General features: G+C 41.1%; 1 protein-coding gene across 4 annotated transcripts in view; it reads left to right on the forward strand.

Annotated features, from left to right (window-relative positions):
* Window positions 1-22,431, forward strand: part of SEMA6A (semaphorin 6A) — a 116,133-nt gene extending 93,702 nt beyond the window's left edge. For all 4 annotated transcript variants that reach the window (XM_030968415.1, XM_030968417.1, XM_030968416.1 and 1 more), the window contains one exon: window positions 20,831-22,431. In XM_030968415.1, coding sequence (XP_030824275.1) covers window positions 20,831-22,020 — 1,190 coding nt within the window. In that variant the 3' untranslated portion in view covers window positions 22,021-22,431. The remainder of the gene's footprint in view (window positions 1-20,830) is intronic.
* Window positions 22,432-27,784: the final 5,353 nt, after the last annotated feature.

Consider the following 27,784-nt stretch of genomic DNA (forward strand, 5'->3'; position numbering starts at 1 on the left):
TGTCTGCCCAAACTAGTAGGTTACTAGTTTCCCCTATTCTTCCCCCTCCATCTGACCCACTGAATCTTGAATTCTTTGCATTTCTTGTGGAAGCTTTCAGTGAGGAGTGATGAGCACATTAACATCACAGAACAGTCTTCAGCAGAGTTACATGAACAGCTGCTGGTGGTCTGGGCCCTGACTGTGACCTCTGTGCCTGTCATTCATTACAGCCCCCGATACACGATGCCTCCCATAGTCCAGGGATATCCAGGGTTTCTCACTGAACTCCCCAGGGCTGACCTCAAAGAGCCTTCACAGTCCCTTACCACAGAGGCAATGGGCATCACCTGGCTGGCCCAGCAGAGACAAAGCCTGAAGCACTTTTCCAGTTGAGGAGGTTGGTCAGATTAGGCAGGAGATAACATGGAAAATATTAATCTAGTAGCCTTGGCTTTTAGGCTTATTGGCAGGAAATTGAAGATGAAGATTTAAACTCCCACAGGCAGAGGATGTAAACTTGTCCCCCACCTCCCAGCTAATTAGCTCTTCCTACAGAAAAAAAAAAAAAAAGAAAAACTGCCCGTTTGAACAATATCTTTGAAGAGCTTCATCCTGCAGATTCTGGGACATTCTGGGAGAACAACTGCAAATCTATACCAGAAAAGTGAATTTCTAGAACCTGATCAGTCTTCCCTGTGTGTTAAGTGCAGAGCCTCTTTGCACCCTGCAGACCTGGGGACTGCTGAGCCTTGGCAGAGGGATAATTTCAGGTGGCTGCAATACTCAAACTCAAAACCTTAACTTCAGATGCAAGGGAGTGACAGTACTGAAGATGAAACCTCTCACTCTAATTCCAGTTTAAGCTCAGTTTGAGATATCTTCTTTTTTTAATTCCTTGTCCCTTGCTCTTCAATTGTAGAAATTATCACTTACGTAGTGGAGGGAAGGCAGATAAACCTGCATGCCTTCCTTAAGATGGCATGTGATTTACCTAGAACTCCGCTTTCCTCCCAGCAATATCAATGATCATAATGCTGACAGCCAAAAAATGGGGATCTTTTCTTTCTTTGTTCAATCTGTTGGTAACATCTGTTATACAAAATACCTCGGGCAAAAGGACATTTCTTAGAAAATCCAGTTTCCATTTCTGAAAATAAGCGATATCATTCTCTTGTCCACCCTGAAAGGGGGGGGAGGGGGGGGGAGGGAGGGGAGGGAGGGAGGGAGGGGGGGAGGGGAGGGAGGGAGGGGAGGGGAGGGAGGGGGGAGGGAGGGGGGGAGGGAGGGAGGGGGGGAAGGAAGGAAGGAAGGAAGGAAGGAAGGAAGGAAGGAAGGAAGGAAGGAAGGAAGGAAGGAAGGAAGGAAGGAAGGAAGGAAGGAAGGAAGGAAGGAAGGAAGGAAGGAAGGAAGGAAGGAAGGAAGGAAGGAAGGAAGGAAGGAAGGAAGGAAGGAAGGAAGGAAGGAAGGAAGGAAGGAAGGAAGGAAGGAAGGAAGGAAGGAAGGAAGGAAGGAAGGAAAAGGAAGGAAAAGGAAGGATGGATGAATCCTTGAATACAACTCCTCTGCTGCTGCCAGACAAGGTAGCATTTTAATAACACTGTTTGTTGTGTGTGGGTCCCTGCTTCACAAGTCTTCTGAAAAGCAATGCTTGATAGGTGGAAAACTAGCTCTTAAAAGCATCTTGTATGCCACTAGCAGCTTTCAGAAGAGCATGCAGTGAAAATATTAATAAATGTATAGCTGTTGAATTCTAATAATTTTCGCTTCAATTCACTGACTGATGAAGTCGTTTACATTCAATATTTCCCTCCCCAGGGAGTGATGGTTACCAAAGAGCCTTATAAGTACTTGACAGGGTCATTTAAATATGATGCATTCTTTGATGCCTAACTATGACTTTTGGCAAGGCTGGAAGCAGTCTACACTCCTCAGAACAATGGCGGCAGAGGTGCCCGCATGGTTTTCCACCATGACCATCCACCTGTGTGCTGTTACTCCTTGCCTTGCCTAGCCACAGCCAGTTGGCTCCAAAATTCTATTGAGTTGTTGTTTCAAAAGGGCAAAGGAAAGAGTTCTCACACAAAATTAAATCAGTAAATGTTACACTTACAATCCTTTTATCAAGATTTTATTTCCACTTTTGCTATGATTTCTTTTGCTTTCACACATTCACAAAGAAAATTTTATTTTTTTTAATAATTTTTCCTTGTTTTGCAAGGTGCTTTGTGTTTTTCTTCATTGGTTGTGTCTATTCCTTTGAGCAGTGTTTTCTTTCTTTTTCTGTGCTCACAAATGGCTCCTTACTGATTGTACTAATTGTATAAGAATCCACTTGCTGTTTTCTTTACTGCAACACGGTTGCTTTGATGATGTCACATCCATCCATATGCTTCACTCCTAATTCAGTGCAGGCATCTTGGGGAATATCTGTGGGGGTGTGAAGACGGGGTTCTTTAAAAGGGTTGACTCATGGGAATGTGACATTTGTGTGCCACAGCTTTAGTAGCTAAATATACTCTGGAACTGTTGTTTCTGAGCTGCATCACATTTCTTGCCAAGATGAAAATGTGTAGTCCAACCCATAGAGTGGGAATTGTGCATTGCCATCGCATTGGCATTTTCATTTTGGCCATTAAGGAATATGCTCTTTTTATTGCAGGGGAAAAAAACAAAACAAAAAAACCCCTGTGATTGGACAAATTAAATTGCAACCCTCTTTTCTATTCTCCTCCCATCTCTCCAGAAAACTAAATTAAACAAAACTTAAAAAAAACCCAAAAGAACAGCACATGTTCTAGAGTATGTTTATGGTTTTTTTTTCTTTCTTGCTGTGTTTTAGTGTTAATTTGAATTGTGTTTCTCACCTTTGTTGAAACAGTTTCCCTAACCTTGCTGCCTAACCTTCCCCCCTGCTGCCATTGTACTTGGTGTTCCTCCTCCACAGTCGGAGTCATGCAGCTCCTCCTGTGGAGCACTCCAAGGCTTTACCCTCCACACCCCAGTAGTGCTGCGTCCCTCTGTAGTGGCCCTACTAACGAGGGGGAAGTAGAGATGTGCAGCTCTTCAACAGGGCCTCCGTGAAGAAAGCAAACTGATTTTCTTCAAGAGTAGCTGGTCCTGTCCCTCACTACCCTGCTACCCTTCTCTGCTGCCTCCTGTCCTTCCTGCCTCCATTCAGAAATGCTGAATTCATGCTTTTCTAGTACTGGGTTCCTTAGTGCACATGTAGCCAACAGCTCCGTTTTCTCACACATTCCCTATCTGCCTGAAATCTGTGTCTGTTAATCACTGTTTTGATAAATTGGTTGAAAATTCAGGTTATGATTTTGTGGCTCTGCTACAAAAAGCTTCTTCTTCACAGCATTCAGGTGGAAGTGGCTGCGCTGGGCACTGAACGACAAAAGTGTAGTGGTTAGCAGTCTTTAATGTGTCTATTCTTACTTGGCTCAGCACTCCTAAGCTGAAGATTGTTAGTGGTATCACCTTTCCTTAGCAAGCCTTTTGTTGATATCCATGTAACTAAGGTAAAAAGCTGATTACAAGTGAGATGTGATGAACACAGTTTACACAGTTAAGAGTTGCTGGTTTATTTGGATATCAAGAGGGCTCTTTTAGAGACAGAATCTGGTAGCACCTATTATTTTATAGATTGTATAATCTATATTATTATTATCAATAACTGCAGCTTTTCCTCTGGTATATCACTACTAGTCAACTCCTTTATTTGGAGAGGGCTGTGCCCTTGGGGAGCTCAAGAGCCACTCCTTTAAAAACCTGCCTCCAGAAGATATTTCATATTGTACACAAGTGGCAGTGTTACTAAATTTTACTGTGATTATCACTACTTGAAAGATTTGCCAAGTGCTGACAATGCTTGTCTCTGGAGAGTCTGCAAATGTTCAGGCAGATTCTGCTGCAGTGAAACAAAATTATAAGAAACTTCAGGTACAGTTGTGATAAAGAATGTAAAGTGCTGATATAACAAGATACTTTACAAGTAGACATGAAATGAGTGGGGAAAAAATCTGTGGCAAAACAAAGCTTCAGACTTTTTTTTGCATAAATTAAACAATTAATATTCGTCAAAGGAGAGCTTTGCATCAAGAATTACATTCGCAGAGTGTGTTTTTAATCAAAAATATTGTTATATACTAATATGTACAAGGATCTAGAAGATTCAAAGCAGTTTCTATATCAGAGAAAACAGAGGAATATTATTATGTTGTTGGCATTATGTAATAAATCAGATGAGGAAATGAGGAATCGAAGTGGCACAAAAATTGTCAAAACTTAGGTTTTCAATCAGTGTTTGCAGGTCTGAGGGGAAGGGCTTGGAGTTTCAATGTGTGGAGGTGGAGCAAATACTCAGTATTTCATCAGTGCCATCATCCTGACCCTGTCAGAAGGAACTGACTGATCCTAAAACAAGTGTAAGTCCAATGGGAGGAGTTGCACCATAGGCAGTTCTGTCTGGATGGTATTGGGAAGAGATGTATTCACTCAAAGCATGTGCATCTGGGGAAACTATGCAAACACTACTACTCTTTCCTATATCTCAAACCATTGTGTGCACAAACATAAAACAGTTACAAGCGCTTTGCAGATCACTATGTTTCAAGTGCTGAGGAAACAATGAAAATTAAATCAGACCAGATACTTTCTTTACTATTACATTATCCTTCCTTATACTTTTATATCTTCTGCCCAGAGTCTATTAAGTTGTGAGAAAGGGAGTAGAGAATTTGCTCTGATTCTGTCTGTGGTTCTGTAGCATGTGGCTGAGATTTGGGGTGAGAAGTATGGCTACTCAGAGCTGTAGTGGTTCACAAAGTGATTTTACCTAGACAGCATGACATAGGATTTCGTTCATTTAAACTTATATAGAGCTACATCTAGATTAAAATGTATTGACTTCGCATTAGGATGAAAACAGAGGTTGGTTGCATGAGTCTGTACTAAACAAAGCTCTGTAGATTTTACTTTGAAATGTTCTTAAGTAAATTAGCATCAGCTTACTGTAAACATCCCTGTTTCCAGAGGGAGGCCTTATTTATATATTGGTTGCTTGGTTGAAATTTTTAAAAAAATATTTTTTTTAGAACAAACAACCAACCCTATATTTGCCTAAAATGCCTCTAATCAGCAACTTGTCCAGGAACTGGATGTCTCATAAACTAATCCCAGCATACCTACTGTGGAGCACTGTTCCAGCACCATATCAGATAAACACCTGAAAGCCATTGTTAGCATTTGAATAGGACCAAACTTCCCAGCGTGGTTTTTAGTGGCCAGATAGCTGAGTCACTAGACCAGGCTAATAACTCACAAACATGCCAGAAGATTTATGATCTCACCACACTGGAATGGCTGGTGTCCTGTGACATGCACCAGGAGGGCTCTGCAGTCAGGATTAAGGGAACACAACAGACTTGTCCAGAGAAATGACACTGATCCTTCTTCTGTTCTATCTTGCATGTATGAGCTGTCTGCTCCCACGGCTAGAGACAGCTAATCATCTCAGATTACATCCTCAAATTCAATTAGTGACAGTAGTAAAGTAGATGCTAATTAATAAAATGGAAATTGTATGTAAAATTCATGAAAAAAGAATGCTGGAAGGATGTTTCTGACAGCAGACTTTCTTCAGACTTCTTTAAATGATATTTTAGTAAGTTTCTCTGAGAACAAGAGTGAAGAGACAGAGCAGAGACATAGCATTCAGAAAAGATGTCAGGAGCTAAATCCCTGAGCAGGGCCACATCTTTAAGCCATTTTTAGTCAAACACAGGGTTATAATAGAGTATTGGGCAGTGATTTTCTGTGCCTTCTCTGTGACTAAGCCTGCATTTCAAACTTTATGTAAAGAAAGCTCCAGCTCATTTAGTCACAGATTTTCTATAGTGGCCATCTGAAAGTGTAAGGAAAGGAACAGATTTAACTGCAAAAGACAGGCAAGAATGAGGAAATCAAGATAATGGTGTGGTGTATTCCAGCACACACCAACTGCCTGTGCCACGCTTTAAGAAATGCCTATACTTTAGCACTGACACTCACTTAACATTTTCAGAATTCAAAACATTTCTGCATTTCACTAACAGCACAGATTTGAGATTTAACTAGCAGAAGTGGAAACATTGAGGGGCAAGATTAGAACCAAGAGCCATTTGCTGTTCAGTAGAGAAAAAAAAATTACATCATTGGTAACAGAAGAGGTTGTATTGATCTGGTTATGAAAACAGAGCTTCTCTGCTCCCACATTAGATTCTACAAATAAAAGAATGATGAAGTTTAAAATAGGTGTTATCAAATGTGGCTTCTGGAAACAGCAGGTATCCTTGACCCATAATTATCCACCTGCGTAGATTTCAAGTCAGGCTATCCATTTCCAGGCTGCAATGAGCTGTAGAGGCTTGTTTTACTAAAAGAGGAAAAAAACCGTCATTGCACCAGGACCCTGATGTGCTTTTTCAATAAAAGAGGCCACATCTAATTTGTCAAGGCAGCTGCTTAGAGTTCAGGGCACTAGAGCCATTGTGTGATGGAGCAGATCCCCAGCTGCATTCATCCACTGTCACCCGGTGAGGATGGCTCAGTGGAGGAGCACAGACTGCCTCGTGCTCTTGTTTGACCTTTGTAGCACTGACATATTTATCAAGAGCTGGGAATTCGCTGTAGGGTGTGCTTGCTCCACAGAGACACTACTCTATCTAGAACTAGCAAGGCATAACTGGTGGACAGGTTACCCAGTTTCATTTTTGTGATGTTTATATTAATTATAAGGAGATGTCGTGCTAAATAAAGGTGCTGAATTGGAAGGAGAGTCTGGCACTTTAAACAAGAGATTTCTGACACTGGTTTGACATTCAAAGGAATTCAATAGCAGAAAATCTAGTAGCTGAAAGATATTTAATGCATCTTTTAGTTTTCTTAATGCCAGTGCACAATTAAAATGTCAATATGCTGTTAAAGATATTTGAATAATTCATTTTTCTCATATAGGATGTGCCGAGTTTCAATTACCGTATTAATTAATAGTTCAGATGTGATGTGGTGATTTTGCAATGACCTAAACATTGACAGTTCTGGTTCAGAGCACTGTTAATATGGTCTGCAAACTGTCAACTGTCTAATTACCTGCCCTGTAAAAAACACCACCTACATTTTTCTCATATTCATTAACTTTTAGTTAATAGTTATCAATATCTCTTTAATTATATAGGAAGGATCCCAAATAACTTTTACGTTTTTCTTAGTTTTCTTTGACTGTAAAATAGGCACACTTAATTCCTTGTGTCAGCATGGGCTGGTGCTTACTGATCAGCAGCATGTAGTTAATTAAAAAATTAAAAACCTGGAGAGGGCATAATTTAGGTTTTGCAATCTCAGTTGTATTGAACATTAAATACAGATAACAAATGTCATTGTGTTTGGGAAGCAGTTGTTCCTCTGAATTTCTTTAATTTAGTCAGGTGTTTAGGGAGGTGTTCCTTTGAACTCTTTGATAGCCATTTAGTGAGGCACTGTACTCTCTGCTATCTGGTTACCATTGCAACTTTTGCTGGACTTTAATCATGTGCTCCAAGATTGGGCCAGTGGCTGAGAGAGGATAGGGAAAAGACATGCCGTTATTCTCATGTTACAAAAATGTGTCCTAAGGGCTCTTTATTGAGAAGTTCTGAAGCAGATAGTGTATCAAAAATGCACATCCTAACACCCCTGTGAGGGAAAAGAAAAGGAGGTTTGCTGGCAAAGCTGTAAGTTTTTTTTAAAATCTCAGTCCCTCATGTCCTCAGAAGAGACTTGTCACAGTTAGGCAACTAAATGCACAAACAACTCTGTGTACACTGAGCATTGGTGTTCTTAAACCGCCAGCTGATGGTTTGATAACTCTCCCTGCCCCAGCAGAGCAGAATAAGTCGGGGTTCCTGCTCAAGTGGATTTTAACAGCTCCATTGGCATTAGAAGGGCTTAGAGCAGTTTATAGAGTAGTTGCTCAGGAAGCATTAAAAAGAACTTCTGGCACAGCTATACAATACCACAAACATTTGGAAATGGCTAACAGCATGTTCATCACCAATTTTGTGTTGGCCAGGATATTAAACTGTTGTTCTTCTACTAGCAACCAAAGATTGCTTATCTCTGTGAAGTAAAATCTCAGCTGAGGGGGCAGCTTGATAGCATTGTCACAACTGGGCATAAACTAGACATTTCTTTCATATGCCCATCAAGGATTTTTTAATTGGAAAATAACACCAGCTGCGTGCTGTCAATAATATGCCATCTTGTTCATGTTTCATCCCATCTTACCCACAATTGTGATAGAAAATAAAAGAGCAGCTGTTATATAAAAAGAAAAGGCAGTTGGGGGAAAGCAGGCACATTTTCAAAGCCCTACAAAGCTACTGCCATCCGCTATCATGTCCTTGTAGAGAGAAACAGAGAGGTATTTTTGGAGAGCCTGAAAGATCTGCAGTTGCTGAACACAAACAGTACCACACATACAGAGAATTTAAGCATGTGCAGAAACACCTGACCAAAGCCTTCACTAAAATAATTCCAAAAGTCTTTTGAGAAGCGCATCTGGTTTTGATGTTTTCTTATTCTTTAAATCAGTAAATTCTTATTCTTAAATAAATATCAAGTTTCTGTTTGCAAGCAAGCAGGGTGAGTGCAACAGAAACCACGGTGCTGGGTGGACGCTGAGTACCACTGGTTTTTGAGGATCCTCACAGAAGTAGTCTTACCAAGTGGTGCAGAAAAGGCCGTCAATGTGACTTTGAGGCCATGGCAGCACTGGAGAAATTTATTTCTGCTACCAGCTCATGGCCCCCATCAAAGAGCTCAGCAATTCTCCATGTGCATTCATTGCTGAATGAGTCCCAGTCAGGGCCTCTCAAAGGAAGGCACAGTGCAGGAGTTTTCTCTGTCCTTTCTTCTGCCCACTGTCCACACTGAACCTCCTGCATTCACCACAGCCTGTGCAGGGGTTTGTGCAATCATGGCTCATAACAAGGAACATAAAGAGCACTGCTCTTTTTTTTGCAGACAGCATTCAGTTTTATCTCTGCAAAACAGGAGTTTCTATTCAGTGTCTTAAAGAAGTCTTACAGTTTTGCAGCACTTTATATGTTTTTTTGTCTAAATATGACCAGCAACAGGTGATGTCCTGAGGCAGTGATCCAATAAGACCAATTAATTTTGTGTACACAGGGGTTTTTTCATATCTCAGTGTGCAGTTCACACTCATTGAACTAAACTACTAATATCAAATCAGCAGCTACTTTCATATACCCAGCATCAATACCTGGAAAAACAATACAGTTTATCTCTACTTGCTCATGGCAAGACAACTTGATACCATCAGCAGTGCTTTCCTGAAAGGTTTGATCTCACCTACACCGTGTTATATGTCCCCCAGTGAAAAGTGATCATGGTAAAAATTCATAGGGTACTCATGCTAGGAAAGTAAATTAGGCTTTAACCTCTTACATGGGACTTTGTATATCTGTAGATCAGTAAACATGTCTTGAGAGCTAATCTACAAATGTGAAAAAGCCAGTCACATTCCTTGTTGCAGGAGGTACCTTCATGTTGACTAACTAGCTGTGTAAGCTCCTTGTTTTTCCTGCAGCCCTGGAAAATGCTGGGTTAAAGAGCATGAACAGGAACCGGACAAATGACTGCAGTAAATCCAGAAAAGTAAAATTTGCCCCAGTAGCAGAACTGATTGCAAGCCTGGGGGGGTTGTTATTTGCAGCAGTAACACTGCTGTTTGTGAGAGGTTTGGTAAAGCAGACAGGTATGTCTGCCTGGTCTGCTGCTGGATAATTGAGAGGGTGTCTGCATGGGATTTGATTGTATGTTGGAGAGGACACTTGTTTGCCCACACTGCTCTGGGTATATTACTGGTGGACTCAGGGCAGCTTTACTGGAGCTGGGGCAGGAACCTACTTGCCAATGTTTGTCCTCTGAGATGAAGCTACAGGTTCACCTCATCCAGGGAAGGCCATAGTAATTACTGAGCATGTTAAAAATGTACACAGGAAACATTCAATGAAGTTATGGCAATAAAATATAAATGTGCACACATTATACCAGCATCTGCAAGGTAGGGAAGTACTAAAAAAAAGAATTTGATTTTAAAAAAGCAGAGAACTATAAATAAGACAGAAAAATGGATGAAAGAAGGTACCACTGGAGATAGAAAATTAAGCAGGACCATAGCAATGTCTGGGCACCAAGTCCATAAGGGAAATGCTGTCTTTTACCTCAAGACATGGCTGAAGTAACTATGTTTGCTTTGCTGGACATACTACGGATGTGAATTAATATAACAGAGGAAAGAAAGGTTCTTTCAGTTATACTTGAAAAGTTGAGAGATATCAAAGAACTAGCAATAAAATTAGTCTTGCTGACTGTTACAACCTGTGTTTCAAACTCATCACAATCCCACTTAAAGTATTCAAAGGCAGGTGAGGCAATGGTACTGCAATACAAAGGGAAATGGTAAACCTAATATCAGACATGTATAATGTATTTTTTTAGCAGCTCTGCAAATCTTTCTGGAAGAAGCAGTCTTCCTCAGTATCCCTGGTAGGGGCATGTTTTAATTCTGAAGTCCAAGCCTTTTGACTGCTGTGCTCATGAGTGTAGGAGAAATGAAGAGCTAATCCACAGTGTTTGTTTCCTGTTGTGCGATATACAGTGATGGCATTTTAATCACAGAAGAGTTTTCATCATTATTCTGTGTAAAAGCAGAGCTAACAAGGGGTCCAGCCATGTTTCTAGCATTCACTAGACCAGACCAGCTGTGGGGAAAAGGACTGTTTCTAAGAAATACAGTCTGTGTGCATGAATAAACACTGTTGGCTTGGTCACATAGTTGTTCAACAATTTAGTTATAATTTCCAGGAGCCTTAGAGAACAGGAGATATAGGGTTCTGTCTTACTATTTGTCTTTGAATGTTTAATAGATTATTCCTTTGTTAGTTCAGCTGTGATGCATTTGGTTGTCCTATTAGCTCAAAATTAGCATTTGCTTTTTTGTGTCTTTAAGCAAGATCAGAGCTGATGAGGAAACAACTTTTACTTTTAGATTATGTGCAGTGTTTGAAACTTAACCCACATTCTACCATAAGGCTGCTTTGAGCTTCAGCCTGCTAAGCAGAGCTGCTTATGTTGACACTCTGCAAACTTCGCTTTTCCCTGTTGTGCAGAAAGGCCATAGTTCAAAACAGGCTGTATAAAAGGAGAGGAAAAGGCACAGAATTTCTCAGTGACAGCTTCTTTTTCCTTGACACTATTCATAAAACTTCTTCCAGAAAGGCGCTGGGCTGCTCAGAATACATAATGCCCGCATCAGGAAAAGAAAAAAAAACTGAAAAAAAAGAAACACCCAACACTTGTTCTGTGCCATCAGAGGAGCTCCTTGCAGTGAAATGTGAACTGTGAAGATGAGAGATTCACTTTTCAGGCTACAACAACTTCTCTGGAGCTCAGAAATCATGCATATTCAGCCAAACATATGTAAATCCATTTTAACCCAGCTGTGAAAGATCCCCTGAAGTAAGCTAATAAAGAGCAGCTGTATATGTTTAAGCTTATCCCAGGCATACTAGAAAAGTCCCAGAATGTGCACTGAGCTTCTTGTACGTCATTAGAGGAAATGCTGCAGACTTTAAAGGAAATTTGTGTTTTAAGATGCAAAGCTGCATAAAGTTTGTGTCTGCCGAGACAAGCTACAAAAGAATTAATTTTCCTTGACATTTGGATTTTATACATCTTGTTTTTAACTACTGTGAATGCCTGTGTTTTATGGTTTTTGTTTTTTTTTTTTTTAAAGCAACCTGATATGTCTGCTTATTCTCCATCATGCAGAGGCATCTAAAATTACCATTGCTCACTAGGAAAGGGTGAGAGGTGAAGGAAAATACTGAAATCAGGACAGTTCAAAATTATCTCCACCTGCCAGTGGGAGAAAGGTTGTCAAATGCTTTCTAGTGCAAGGACTGGCCCTGAGCTTAGCCACTGGGACAAACAAAATGGGGCTAGCTTCGGGACTCTAATGACTTTCATTATATTATACATGCCGGAGGTTGTGTCAGACAAGCTTTCTCCCATACCTGCAAACTTAACAAAATGGTTCATTTACAGAAATACTGCTCAGAAGTAACACAATTAAAAAGCTTTAAGACCTTCCTATTCCAGTCTTTTTCAGTCTCATCTCTCCTTCACTCCACTGGGGGTGGATATTGCCTGAGCATGAATTTTCTGGTTCAGGTTTTGAGATTTCCATCTATAATAATCCCTTGTTTCAAAATTCACAAGTGTCAATTCACAGGGCCATGGTGTGAATTTTGTATGGCCACTGTAGCATGCAGAAAAATTGGATTGCGGGCTCATAATCAAACTAAAAGCAGATAATTAAAATCCATTCTTAAAATGTTGCTTCAAGAGTCACAAGTTATATCATATGGACATGTTGATCTCCCTTTTGTAAATTACAACCATCTTTTTTCTATAGAGAGTCATGTTGGCAATCATTCATGGAAAGTGGAGAGAAATGATAAAATGATGAACCAGCTGAAAGAAAAAATTAAACCACTGTTAAAGATCAGTTGATAAACTTGTCCGGGAGGGATTGTTTCTGAAATAGATCTGATAAGGGAACAGAAAACCCTAACAGAGGCCACTAGAGCTGATCAGATTGCTTAGGTAGTTTTCAAGGCTTTGTTGCAGGTTACTTCAGTCACATTATTTATTGATTTTTTTTTCATAGTTCTGAAGTATGATTTCTTCTCATACCTCCAATGATCCCCAGGCTTTTTGTAACTGAAGGTTTTTTTCTTTAACAAATTCATTCTCTTTCCAACTTCATGCACCCACTTTCTCCTTGCTGGATACCTCAGACTACTAGCTCAGTCAGCTGGTTTTGAGAGCCCTAGGGTAGAGTATGAAAGATGGATTGCTTTTCTCAACACAGTCACACAAAACTTTAGAGTTGTAGACCTTTACAAGTCAACTATACAGTTTTACTGAGAGGGAAGGCAGGGGAAAGCATTTTCCAGCAGCTTTAACTATGAATGTTTGGGCTGGGCTTTTTCCTAGCTGGTGACACCAGGAGTCCAGAAAAATGGATACTGGTTAGTGTTGCACTGAGCCAGCACAATGAGTCCTGGCAGCGAGAACAAAGATGAAGAAAAGGTGTTCTCACTGTTTTCAACCAAGCAATTCCATTAAAGTGGCAAACACCAAGTCATTGGGATAACAGTATGGTTGGTTTTTATAAAATCTTCAAATTATTCCTTCAGGAAAACATGAGATGGGATCTCAGCGCATGGTAGACTTTGATCATTCCTCTGTTTTTCTGACACTGAAATCACAGAGTTCAGTCTAAATTTGTCTGGAGATTTTTTTGTTTGGTTGTTTCCTGGAGGTGTTTGTGGTTTTGGGGTTTTTTTTTGCTTTTTTGTTGTTGTTGTTGTTGTGTTTTGGTTTTGGTTTTTTTTTAAATTATTGCTAATTAAAAAAGAGGAAGAAAGCTTGTTAATACCTGCAGGGATTTTCCAGTCTGAAATAGTCTTTTAGCAGCATGAGATTACCTGTAAATACACTTCTAACACCTGGAGATACATGTTGAAAACCTTTTCAGTGGTATTTAAAAAAGATATTCTGAAGCCCTTAAAAACCTCCATTCATAATAACGTTTTTCACCAATGTTTCTTGCAAGCCTAAAGTGAGGGAGATGTACATCCTACAGAGAAGCTTGCACTGAAGAATGAAATTAACTGCTGAGTTTTCCCCTTAGATAACAATGGTAAAGAAATCATTGTGCTTTTCTGGAACAATGGCTTGTTCAGTGGAAAGTCTCAAGTGATTTTGTAGCTATTGGAGATGGATGTGGGCTTATTCCCATTCAGCTAGAGAGGTGACACTTAACACCGCAATGACACTCATGCCTTAACTGCTCTTAGTGTGTGGCCTGGAGATAAATATTACCTTATTTCCTGATAGTTATTCCCTCATTTCCCTTCCAAAACATCATTCTTCATTTCCCACTTTGGTGTTTCAAGTTTCATGTGTGTCACCATTTTGGGTTATTACTTTACCAACTGTTGCAGGCAACTTTGGAAAGACAGTGATAGCTCCCTGTGGATCTGATCACAGAGCGATTGTGGTGCTTGTGGCATGTAGTCTTCCCATTTCCCAGGACACACCTCTGCCAGTCATAAATCATTTCTTTGTATCCCCACTGCAGCAAACTGCAGTGCTCAGACTGAAAGGTGTTACTTTTCAGGACAGGTAGCTGTTATTCACACATAGGAGCTTGCAGTGGCAGGCCAGGTATCGCTGTCTGTCCCAAGAGTTATCCTTACCAGCTTCAGCCTGCTTGTGGAAGAGGGCAGCATCCAAACTCTTGTATCACTAAAAGTCATCAAGCTATTCAAATTGGGGAGTGATTTGCTGCTTGTTTTCATTATTAATGAGTTGCGAAGGTTATAAGTTGCGATTTCAGTTTGTACTCACTGCAAAGCATACACCAGAGCTTAGGCTGAAAGGAATATGACTGTGGGGCTTTTCTTGATGTCCTGCCATTCGTGTCACACAGGGATCACAGGTGAGACAAGGAAATTTAGGCTTCATCATGAGATGTTTCTTTTTATGCTGTACATGCTAAAAGGATACAGAGCTTTTTCTGGTCCTCTGGAGTTGAGGTCTCCTTTCTGCAGATGCCTGTTTTAATTGCTGTTCTCCTGAGACAAACACCTTACTTCAGATCTCTTTCCAGAGAGACCTTTGATCAGCACTTTTCAACTGCAGCTTTTTAGCAGGTTTTAGCTTGCTTTCATTTACTTCTGAGAAGATAAGTCAAAGGCTTTAGAGAAGTCAAGGGCTGTCATACTTACTCCTTCCCTACAAAAAGTAAGCTGTTTATCCTGCCAAGAGAGGAAGCTTGTCTGGTTTAACATAATTTACTTTTGGAAAATTTGCTTTGCTGCTTTTTTTTTTTTTTGGCCTTTTTAATTACTTTATTCTTTGGGTGCTCATTAAATAGATTGCTTTATTACTTGTTCTAGAGCCACCTCGATTTGAAAGATTTTACTGGTAGGTCTGTGTTTTGTCCTCCGTTTGGCTATTCTCAAAGGCACATAATACACTTGTCCTTTTCCAGAGCTCTTTATGCTTGTACTTCCCCCAGTCCAAGACAGCATACAATGTCTAAAAATTGCTTTGGCTAGCTCCTTGAGCCGTGGGGGACAAATTCCTTCAGACAATTTTAAAATGTCTGGTATTTAAGTAGGTTTACCTCTTTTCTCTATCATGGTCCACACTTACTCCCTAACTTTGTTACATTTCTGATTACAGATCAGAGTGGGGATTTGTTTTTTTTTTATATAGCAGCAGGAAAAGGAGTAAATAGTTCAGTCTCCATGTCATCCCTTATCTATCCTCCTTTGATGAAGTTTTTTGTATTGATATTCATTATTCTTATTCAGTTATGCTCATGCAATATATTCCTTAGAATGAACTTAATCCCTTTGAGATTTTTTTCATTTTAATTACATTGCTGCCCTTGGAATTTCTTTTCTATTACAATTAGAAAGAGCAGAGCATCTCCAGAATAGCTTCATCAGTATTTTCATACACATCTTGCTTTTTAACTTGTTTTTTTAGCATACGTACTGCCCAAAAACCTGAATGATTTTGTTAATTGGTGAAAAGAGGGAGCCTCACTTTCCTGCTTATGATAGTCTAGCACACAGGAGATCTATATCTTTGCATAACCTCTGGTCTTTTCTGCATTATTCTTATCCAGAGACATTTCACAAGTCTGCCTTTCCCATCTTCCATAACTTTAACAATAGTGTATGAATTATTGACATAAAATGTAATATCTCCTTGCTCATTAGTAACAACTACCTTTAGCTAGATCAATGCTCTACTCATGGGATTTATACGTGTCCTAGCACATTTCAGAGTTGAATCACTTGAAGGTCTGGAAACATTTTTTAAAGTGTCCTCTTAACCAACCAGCCAGCCCAAACTGTGTACCTTAGCTAGAGGCTCTGCTGGAAGAAGGAATCAATTATGCACAGCAGTATAACACAATACCATATCAGGTCTTCTCTCTCATTAGATGAGTGAGAAGAGGTGATTTTGCATGTTCCAGACTGTTACAGTGCCGAGTATACTGACTGAGAAAATGAATGGCAATGTTAGGAGATGCAGACAAAAGGACATGGGATGAAATTACAGAAAGTTAATGGAGGAGGAAGGATCAGGTTGTCTATGGGAATCAAAATAGCCATGGAAAAGGGAGAATATCAGGTGACTAGACTGTCTCTTTTAGTAGCCAGAAATAATATTACATCACATGTAGTAGGACCCTGAACTTGTAAGCCCAACTGTGATTTGTAAAGGAGAGAGCTTAAAAAGAAGCATCCAGGGAGGTCAGTAAATGTCAGAATATTTGGGGCATTAGTGACACAACATGTAAGATCTCATCCTTGAAGATGCAAATAATTGATGTCATCTATTTCTTTGTAATATTTTCAGGTTTACTTTTCTTTTTACCACCACCCAACTTGGGAATACAATGTTAATACAGATAATTCTGTCAAAAAATAACAGTTTGTTGCTATCCAAGGTGATAGGTCTCAATGCACTAGAGAAAATAATCTGGGGTGTGGATTCAGACCACATAAAATGAAATAAGTAATGTTATTTTACTTTTGTAAATGGTATATTACAAACAGGAAAGTGCTAGACATAGTATTTTAAATGTATTTAATATAGAATAATAACTTTATTATTAAATAAGATGCTTTAATATGGGGATACTTATATCAGACATATTTTACTTGTTCTGTGCAGCCAACCCAGTCAGTTTTCCAGTACATGATGTCTTAAAAGTATGTCAGATAATAAATAGATGTAAGATTTTTCAATAACAGGTATTTCCTCAAGCCTGGGAGTCCGAATATTTCACTTGCTTTTCAAAAACGTAAACCCTACATTTTTCTGATTATTTTCTTCTTCATTTTAATTCCTTGAACAATGAGTGCAAATGAAGGATGCTGGACTTGCCATGTGGGCTGTGATGTTCTTTAAGAATTGCAGGCTAAGTAAAAGCACACAGAATACAGTCTTTAAAGTGACATGAACAGTTTGCCTCAAACTTGACGTGGTTGGGATCACACACTTCCTTAGTCATCCCTCTGTGCAGGCAGTTACTGCTGATGTTAATATTTGACAGGTTGATGGACAACAACTGCAATTATCAGCCCATAGGCTGATATATCATGTTAAATTCCAGTCTACCCTCAGCCATCCTGTGGTTATGACAGTAGGATGCTGAGCATTTCTCCTACTTTTTTATTACTTAGTTTTTTATCTATTCCATGGACACTGATGAAGGGTCAAATCTTGCCCATTCTGTTTTATTTACATTGAAGTTAGTGGGTTTGTTTGTATGACTAATGACACATGGAAGAGATCCCTGATAACAAATAAACTATATCATTAAGCTGACTTTGTTTCCAGAGAAGATCTGCCAGCCTAGAGAAAAGGCACTAATGTTAAATATAAGGATATTTAGTGTAGGAAACATAATAAACATCAGGAAGATTTGAGTTGAAGAGGAAAGAGCTGGAATTAGGAAATTTTAAGAGACTCATAAATTTCTGCATGTAAAACACCAGGAGTGTGCACAACATCATTTCAGCTACCCCGTTCATGAACACAAAGGGTCATGCAGTCTGGACTGTGCAGTAATTTTGTCATGTGAGGGCTAATGTTTTGATATCTCCTGGTACCCTAAAGCTGAAGATTTTACATTGCTTTTTCATGCAGTGATGCAGGTTTGTGCTTAAGGCTAGCACCCACAGAGTAAGACTTAGCCTAAAGCAGAAGACTGAGAGTGCAGAGCTTGAAGTTTCCCTCAGCCAGCAGAAATTTCAGGCGTGGACGTCAATTTTAAGTTATTCCCCTTGCATCCTGTCAGCAGATACCTGAGAGAGGTGACAGCACTTTCCCCCTGCACTCCCAGTCATGAGGAAGTTTTAGTTAGCAATGACATCTCCTTTAAGCTGAACAAACCAATTATTTTAAGCCACCCCTCATCACTGATGCCCTGTAGTCTTTCCATCATTTTTGCATGTTGGAATGTTGACACATTCCAATATTTTTATATGGTTGGCCCTTTTTCCCACCATGGAAAAGGGCCCTTTTCCCATGGCCTTTTTTCCCACCATCATGGCTGAGTCATATTGAGCTTACCATCAACCACAAATGCCATTTCCCATCCCACAGCTGCACTCCAGCATCTTGCTCCCAGTCTATATGTAAAAAAATATTAGAATTATAGTATCACAGAACAATTTAGGTTGGAAAAGACCTCTGGGATCATCAAGTTCAACCTTTAACCTAGCGCCACCATGATCTCTTCTAAACCATGTCCCCAGGTAGCACATTAACATGCTTTTTGAACACTTTCAGGGATGATGACAGACCACTTCCATAGACAGCTTGTTTCAATGACTGACCATCCTTTCAGTGAAGAATATTAAGTTAGTAAGATATGACTTTCCTGTCATGAACCCATGCTTTTGGGCTTTGACTGTAGGTGCTTACACGCTCGGGTATGCACTGAGCAGAGATTGTGAGTTTTTTCCATGCAAAACACATTGGCTAAAAGTGCTCAAAGGGACATGCCTGAGAAGTTTGTGCACAGAAATCCATTAAACGAGACTTTTTAAGGTGAAGCTTTTGCTAACTTCATTCTTCCCATCCATTTAAGACTCTCTATCTGATTCTCTGGTTAATCTCTGCAAACAGTTTTACAAGTGTAAATAAATTTGGCCACAAAATGCCCGCAGAGTCTAGGATGCCAATATCAGCAAGTGAAGGGTCACAGGAGACCAACACCTTTGCAGTGAAATATAGTTCCTGCTGACTGTGCTGTAACCACTAGACTGTTCTTCTACATACAGCAATTTTGTGCATGTGTTTAAATTACAGAATAAGGTTTTACTGCTGCTTGTTAAGTGCTGATGACAAAGAATAGAAGAATCTGCCTCTGAAGAGGCTTCTGGGCTTTAAAAGAGAGTTCTCTTAGAAACACTTAATTTGAAGATTGTTTCTAATTATATATTGTTTTCTGAGTTTTACTTTCCTGCCCTTACATTTTACTATTAGGACATTTATGTGAATGCCAGATCATATTTTCTTCAGTGATCATCTGCTCTTGCTATTTATTCTTCTTGTGAAATCATAATCCTTTGTATTATCGTAGCACAATAATTTGTGTGGCACCCAGCTGTGATGTCACATGTAGGTGCTTATGATTTCAAGAGCTGTTTTTTTTTTAAATATAAAGTTCGTCTCTTGTATGCAAATATCTCTTGCCCACCTAAGTGCTGCAATCAACTTGGGAGAGAAAAATGGGAACAATACTATATCTGGCCAGAATACTTATCAAAGGCTTCTGTGAGATAGTGGCAACTTTTTAACATTCTTTTAACATAGTTTGGTTCTAATTCTGGATTGTAATTACCTGTGTAATTACAAAAAGCACGAAAAAACCTTATTTTAGGAGTTGCTTAACAAGGTGAAAGTTTTGTATCTTCATAAAGTCTCAGAGAGCCTTGGAGTCGTATTTTCTGCCTTGCTGTCTCTTCTGAAATAAGGGCAACTATTACATTTCCTTTGAGCATGTGGAGCTTTTAATCCCCTGGCACTTGGGCCCTTTCTGGAAGAAGAGGTGGGAGAGATGTTCCTTCAGTTCCTTGTCAAACTGTGGCTGCTCTTTGTAAACAGTGAGAACAAAACCAGAAATTTAAAAAAAAAGTCAAACAAGCAACAACAACAAAAAATTACAGGCTTTTTGCTTGTGTTTCATTATTGCTGCTGGCTTGGTGCTCATATCAGGAAAAAAGCTTACTTTGGAAATTCAGGGTGTTCATTAATGCTGCATTAGGCACTTCAGGTGGAGGAGGTGCACTCAGCCAAAGGTGCCTCCTCAGACAGGGGGTGCTTGGACGGCCAGGTAGGATTTGACAGTGACCTCTGACCACAGGATGAGGCACCAGGTCAGGTCTTTTAGAACAGAAAGCATAGGCTTCAGCACAGAGGTCAACCTATTCATGTGTTCAGAAAAGAGAGAGCTTTTAAAATTAAAATAGCAAGGACAGTCACCTAGCAGGCTCAATAAATTTCAGCATTGTGCTCTATCTTTCATAGTTACTCAAGCACCCTTCTGAAACCCAGGCATGTGACACTGACTTATAAAACACATGACAAAGATAACAGAATGAAGAGCAGAGAAAGAAGCCTTAAACAATATGGGATACACTTCTCTGGTATTCACCAAGATTCTATCTCCTCTCCTCCATTTAAGGGCTTTTGAGTATCAATGACTTATGATAGTAAAAATAAGGTGGTATTAGCCTAGGGGAGATCAGAAAGAGGAAGGTGAGGAATGAGTGGTATGTCAGAGGAGAGCTAAAAGATCTGCTGAAGTCAGTGTGAATTGACCAGGGCTAGGATTTCAAAACAATTGTACTTGTCCTGCAAGTAAATTCCCTTTCGACTCCTGACCTTTGTAGTCTTCAGCTCCAGATCTGAAAGCTGTACTGAAAGCTGAAGGCTGCACATGGATGATGTAGCTGGCAGGTAGAGTATGTCTCCAAATTTGAACAAGCTGATAAACAAAATCCCCCTGCAAAACACAAAGCAACCTCCCAGGGCACGCCTTTGAATAAAGTAGTTAATGATAAGTAGCCTCCCCCACCTCCCCGCTCCTCCTTTGCCTTTAGTTTGTTTAACCTCTGTATGCTGTCTATTGCAGGAGTGATTCGGGAGAGTTACCTGAAAGGTCATGATCAGCTGGTGCCAGTCACCCTGTTGGCCATTGCTGTTATTCTTGCTTTTGTCATGGGGGCCGTGTTTTCGGGGATCGTGGTGTACTGCATCTGCGACCACCGCCGCAGAGACATGGCTGCCGTGCAGAGGAAGGAGAAGGAGCTCACCCACTCCCGCCGCGGCTCCATGAGCAGTGTTTCCAAGCTCAGTGGCCTCTTCGGAGATGCCCAATCCAAGGAGCCAAAGCCTGAAGCTATCCTCACGCCTCTGATGCACAATGGCAAGCTGGCTACCCCAGGCAGCACTGCCAAGATGCTGATCAAAGCTGACCAGCACCATCTGGACCTGGCTGCCCTGCCAACCCCGGAGTCCACCCCAACCCTGCAGCAGAAGAGAAAGCCCAGCCGAGGCAGTAGGGAATGGGAGAGAAACCAGAACCTCATCAATGCCTGCACAAAAGATATCCCCTCGATGGCCTCACCAGTGATACCAACTGACCTGCCGCTCAGGGCTTCTCCCAGCCACATCCCCAGCGTTGTGGTCCTGCCCATAGCCCAGCAAGGCTACCAGCATGAGTATGTTGACCAACCAAAAATGAGCGATGGGGCTCAGATGTCTGTGGAGGACCAGAATGCCACCCTTGAGTACAAAACTATCAAGGACCACCTCAGTAGCAAAAGCCCCAGCCATGGAGTTAACCTGGTGGAAAATCTCGACAGCATGCCACCAAAAGTCCCCCAGCGGGAGGCTTCCCTGGGGCCCCCGGGCGCCTCGCTGTCACAGAGCGGGCTGAGCAAGCGGCTGGAGATGCACTCCTCTGCTTACAACGTGGACTACAAGAGAAGCTACCCCACAAACTCACTCACAAGAAGTCATCAGGCATCAACTCTCAAAAGAAACAACACTAACTCCTCCAACTCGTCCCACCTGTCCCGCAATCAGAGCTTCGGCCGGGGTGACAACCCGCCGCCAGCCCCGCAGCGAGTGGACTCCATACAGGTCCACGCTGCCCAGGCACAGGCTGTGACTGTATCCCGGCAGCCGAGCCTCACTGCCTACAACTCCCTGACGAGGTCAGGCTTGAAACGCACGCCCTCTCTAAAGCCAGACGTACCTCCCAAACCTTCCTTTGCTCCGCTCTCCACGTCCATGAAGCCCAACGATGCGTGTACATAATCAGAGGGGGAGGGGGAGTGGGAGGAGGATGGCAATGAAGCAGAATTTGCCCTTGAAAGCCAGTGTTCTGCAACTGTTATCACTCGCTCCTCTGAGAAGACAGTTGTTGCAAGCTGAAGATGTGTTGGATTTCTGCTCTCTGGGAAAAGTGGAATATTTTTTTAAACCCGAGCCATATGACCCATGGTTGAAGGTTTGCAACTGCAGGATTCACTCCCACAGCCTGCCAGTTCTTAGCTCAAAAGACTAACCCTCCATCAAAAACATTGAGCCAAAAGCACACAGGTGAAAATAACTGTGACATTTCACCCCCTGCCCCTAACTGCACAGCGCATTCCTGAACTGGGAAAGAGTGCTCTGAAAAGCAAAACAAATGTAAAAAAACATACAAATGTTAAAAAAAAAAAAAAACACTTTTAAAAAAGGATGAAAAAAACCAAAAAAAAATCAATTGATAAAGCTAACTCTGACTTAACAATGGCAGAGGTTTACCACTAGCAGGTACTGTGAAATAATGCCCTTCAGTGTTACAGTCATTTGGTCATAGCAGTTAAATGCCAGCTTGGGCAAACTATGTCATAGATTTCTGCTACCCTTCTCTTTTAACGAATAACATGTGACTGTTAACACAAGTAACTCCTCTTATTTATTGTTCAACTTTTGTTTTTCTTAAGGAACTGACCTACATTATCATCCCGTGAGCAGCTTTTCAGAGAAGTACCTTGAAAGTTATACCTATTTAACGTGAAACCCATTAACTGGAGTAATTAGAACTCTTTTATTTTTCCAAGAAATTCACTGAGTTAGATAAGTTGGAGCTGGATTTCTGAACTTTGTGCCTGGACTGCCTGGTTAGCTGAACAAAAAAGGGGATATCTATTTAAGTCTCTCAGCTAATTAGCTGGCTGGGCCTCTGACCTAAGACAGCAACAAATACCGCAAGTTCATAACTTCTAAAGCAGCTGCAAGAGAAACTTAAAAGCTGCACATCTGTGCACCATTGCTATCAACATGGCTTTGTCAGTAGCTAATACTTTCTGTGAAGGCACCAGCTTGTGATGTGCCATCTCATTTCACCTTGCATGTGAGACGGCAAACAAAATCCTCAAACAGTGTGAACTAGCTAATATGCCGGCTGTTACCATGCATAAATTATGGTCTTATCACACGGGTTTTTCGTGGGAATATATCTGTGAATAGCCTGTTTTCTTCCACATGTAAATTTGTGCCTTACACCCTCAGTTGTGTATATTTGTGAGCTGTAGTATGTAAAACCTTTTTCTTTTTCCCCTTTGAGTAATGCAAATATTTATTGATCCTTCCTCCTCCAAGCCCCTTCAAAAACTGGACTAAAGACATTGAAAGAAGAATGTGGTGGTTGTTTTCATAACCCCACATTCCTAAAGAAATTAGGCTAGCACCATACCCTCCAAATTTGACTTTCTAGCTGTGCCAAGTCCTCTCTCAAAACCACCCGCTGGTGGTGATGCTCCCAAGGCACTGGGGGTTCTGCCTTCCCCCACCTCCCGCTCCCCTTTACAGCATGTCAGCGTGGAGATCGTTCCCACTGGCAGCAGGAAAATGACTAACACCCTTGTCCATGGAGCTGGTAAATCCCCTCGCTGGGGACAGCACGGGTGAGAGGGGCCAAGCCCTGCAGAAAGCCCAGCCACACATCCTGCAGCATGCAGGGCACATGGAGCTAGGACAGGCAGGCAGGCTCCTGCTGTAGCTACCTGCTGCTCCAGAAGGAAGCTGCATATACTTCTTTGGGGAAAAACGTGGATTTTTTTTTCCTTTGTTTCTTTTGTGTGACTGTGCATGTAGCTAGTGTGGGAGTGTGTGTGCGCACAGGTGTGTGCGTGTGTGTGCGCACGCAGGTGTGTAAGTTCCTTTCCAGTCTTTCAGTTTATGCAAAACGTAGCTGTGTTTTTAATCTGTTACAATAACTGTGTCAACATACTGTAGAAAAATGATGGGGATCACTTCTAAGCTTTTTATATATATATATATATATATATATATCTACTGAACAGTATGTTTGAGTAAGGTGGTTGTTTCTGTTTCAATTTGTTTTTTAAAATTTTATACTTCCATTTGTTTTTCAGGGTTTTGGTTTTGTTTCAGAATGATTGAAAAGACAGATTTTAAGTCCACTAGCTTATAGATGGTATATATAAGGTCTGGATGGTCTACACCAATGTGTGTAACAAGGGTGCTTGCATGTTCTTTCATTTCATCATGGCTTCTTTTATGAAACAGTTTTGTTCACCCGTAGTGAACTATGCAGACTGGAGTAGATAGATCTGTATCCAAAGCAATGTTGTTGTTTTAATAAAAACAAACTGAAAACCCTTTGAAAACAGTAGGTAGCAAGGTAATTTTTTTTTAAAAAATAACCAACTCAACACCTTTTTACCAAGCTCCAACCCCTGAAGCAGGGTTCCCTTGATATTATCCCTCAAAACATTCTCCCAAAACACAGAGATGGATAATCATGGCAACAGCTTGTGCAGTGATCTGCCTTCACAAAATACACACAGTTACTGGGTTGACCTTGAAATGTTCATTTTGTATTCGGTGGGTCTTCTGTTTTCATCCTTTCCCAACCCCAGTTCTCTTCCACCCTCTGCTTTGAGGGATTCATGAACCTATGTGTGCCTTTGCTTTCCACCCTTGCTATACACTTGTAGATGCAACAAATTCAGATTCTCATTTGTTGTAAAGTTGTAAAGTATTGTGATGTCACCAGTTTCCCTTCATTTCCACATCCCCCTAACGTGTGATTCACAACTTAATGTCGGTTGTAAAAGAAAAAAAAGGCAGGAAAGGAAAAGAAAAAGGAGGAGAGATAGGAAATAAAAGCTCTTGATTACATATGGTAATAAAACCAGACTGTTCTACCTTGTTTCTTGTTTCCTGGTTCTCTTGTTTGTAGACAATTTATCCTTTTCCTTTAAAAAATACAAATAAATGCAATGCTGATCATTTAGATCAGGTTACAGTGAGGAAGAAATTTGTTACTTTTTTGCCTCTTACAGAAAATGGGCTTTAGTGTAAGGTGCTGGTAATTAATTAAAAGTTAAATCACACATTTGCTCTCCCTCTATTCATGTTTTGCATTTAGCTTTTATAAGCTTGTTCATCATCAAATATTTATGACAGACTTAATAGTTTAAAAGAGCAAGGCCAGGATTTAAGAACATGTGGTCCACCAAAATAGATTATCATACAGATGTGACTTCATCTCCAGATTTTACATATTAATAGCAGAGTACCCTGTACTATTTTCTTTCAGCAGGCATAAATCTGTTGTGCTTCACAGGCCTGATTTAGAGGATATTGTCTGAGACTTACTCCACAAGAAAATAGTAGTGAACAGATAATAACAGAAGAGTGTAAAAGTAATGACTCCCTAGTCCTGAGAGTCACTGGAACATACCTGGGTTCTTTGCCTTGATTTTGTGTAAATGGGATCACTTGTGCACAGCTATTAACTACGGTACAAATAAACATTGGTTATGTCCATTACTAGGCTTAGTGGACTCGTTTTGTGAGAGGAGTAGGCATTGTGAAGTGTGACCCCACAGATAAAAGGGATCTAATCCAGTAATTTGTCCTTGCTCAGATCATATTTGGGCTTTTCTGACCTGCCAGTACACTCTATTCAGGCCCTATTGCCTTTGTGACACCACGTATGTGACACACAAATGCAGAGCATTGCACACACCATTTTTCAGTGCCTTGCCCACATACTTGCCTGGTTTTTTCTCAGTGTGGGCTCCCTTCAGGCTGGGCACCCTGGCATGCAAATGTGTGATGTGCACATAGGGAGAATGTCTGCCAGGCCTGGGACATGCCCCAAGTAATGCTGAGGGACTCTCCAGCCTGGGGACTGAGGGCAGTGCACAGTTAACACAGTGTTCCACTCTGCTGAATTTGACCTGCGTGCTGCCAGAGCTGCAGCAGATAGGAAAGCAAAAGCTCTCCAGGTGTTTAGGGACCTGTGTTTCTTTCACTCCTGCAGACAATCCTTTGTGAAATTCCTTTGTCTATTCTTCTGTTTGAAATGCTTTGTATTAGCAGCACCTACAGAAGCTATTCAAAGATTAATATACTTCTTTTTTTAAATTAATATAAATGTTCCTCCATAAGCAGTGACAAGCCTGGAGAAAAGGGCCCAACAGTGCCCAGTGCGGTGCTGGATGTCTCATTTTGCACAGCTTCTCCATCTCTTGCCAGTGAACAAAAAGTCCATTTAAAACATAGGCGTGAAGGAGTGAGGGCAAGAAAGTGCCCTGATGAACAAACTATTTGGGGTCTGTAACTGCTCTGTTCGTGCGTCCAAAACCTGCTGCCAAAGGGAAGTTTGTACTCAGGCCCTTAAAGCACTGTTCCCTTGAAACACTCTCCCAAAGATGCACTTCCAGATGGCAAGTACAGGTCCTCTGGCAGAGACCAGCCTTACCTTCTGCTGGGCAGGAAGGATCGGAGAGGAACTGAAGGAGCCACACTGCCCCAGTGGGGTCTTGGCCAGCCAAGCAGAGGGCAGGTACCCACAGCAGCACCCTGCCAAGGAATGGCTCCTCCACTGAGAGCACACAGCTTGCCACCCAGAAGAGGCAGTGACACTGTGGTGACTTCTGACAGTGGAAGAGACCACTGAGCTACTCACTGTCTATTTGAATCAAGAGATCTGTCCCCTACAGGGGCTGCTGGTGCCACACTGCAGAGGCTCCCTGGGGCTGAACAGGACAAATGAGAAAGCCAAGAGAAAGCGAGGATGCTTTGAGCACTTCACTCAAGTTAGTGTCATCTTATTCATCGTATTAATGGTACTCACATTGACCTCATTTAGCATGGCATCGAGGATGTATGGAAGTTCCCTTCCAATCAGCATTAATTTGCATATATATTTTTACACAAAATGGAACTCAGCTGAATGACTCAAAACAATAGGTCTCTGCAAATAAATCCTGGTCCACTGCCCAGTTCTTCCCGTCTGCCTTCAACAGACATACATTTCAAACTACACCAGAGACAACTCAAAGTCCTGCCCCATTGTAACAGGGAATCAGGGAAACCCATCAGGGAATATTTTTTACCTGAAAGTTCTCCATGCGAAAAGAAGATGAGGCAATCGTGTCAAGCATGTGCAGTTCAGGGCACTTTGCTGCCAGCAGAATGGACATACACACGACTGGTTTGCATGGAAAGGGTTGCCAGAATAAAGTGCCATAACAGTAATGCATCAGCACTAACAGTAACACATGATCCAAATGACGGCCAGACAAATTTCAGGGATGCAATTCCGATAATGCTTCTGCCACAGAATTAGCAGGCTGTTCTCTCCCTGGATTAGGCGTGGATTATTGCTCCCTAAAGCTTGTTTTTAAAGCAATGTGGAGGACCTCAAGTGATAGTCTTATCCACCCCACTGCACTGAGGCAGGATCAAGCAAACCTAACCCATTCTTGATGACTGATTGTCTTACCCTTTCCTTGTAAACATATTTTACTCTGAGCAGTGAAAATCACCCAAGGGATCAATATCAAGCATTTCAGAGTGTCTAAAGAAAATAATAAGCTAAGAAAGGGAGCTGGACTGCCTTAGTTAAGGCCAGTTTTCTATTTATCCAATTAAAGTTAATTTCCCAGAAGTATGGCACCTGCTCCAATGAACAAGTGTTAGAGAGACACATTGTATGTGTAATATTCATATGCTTCCCGCTGATGCATGTGTCTGCTAATGAGTCTCTAAGTAG

This window comes from Camarhynchus parvulus, chromosome Z, assembly GCF_901933205.1.
Source record: "Camarhynchus parvulus chromosome Z, STF_HiC, whole genome shotgun sequence".
NCBI lineage: Eukaryota > Metazoa > Chordata > Aves > Passeriformes > Thraupidae > Camarhynchus > Camarhynchus parvulus.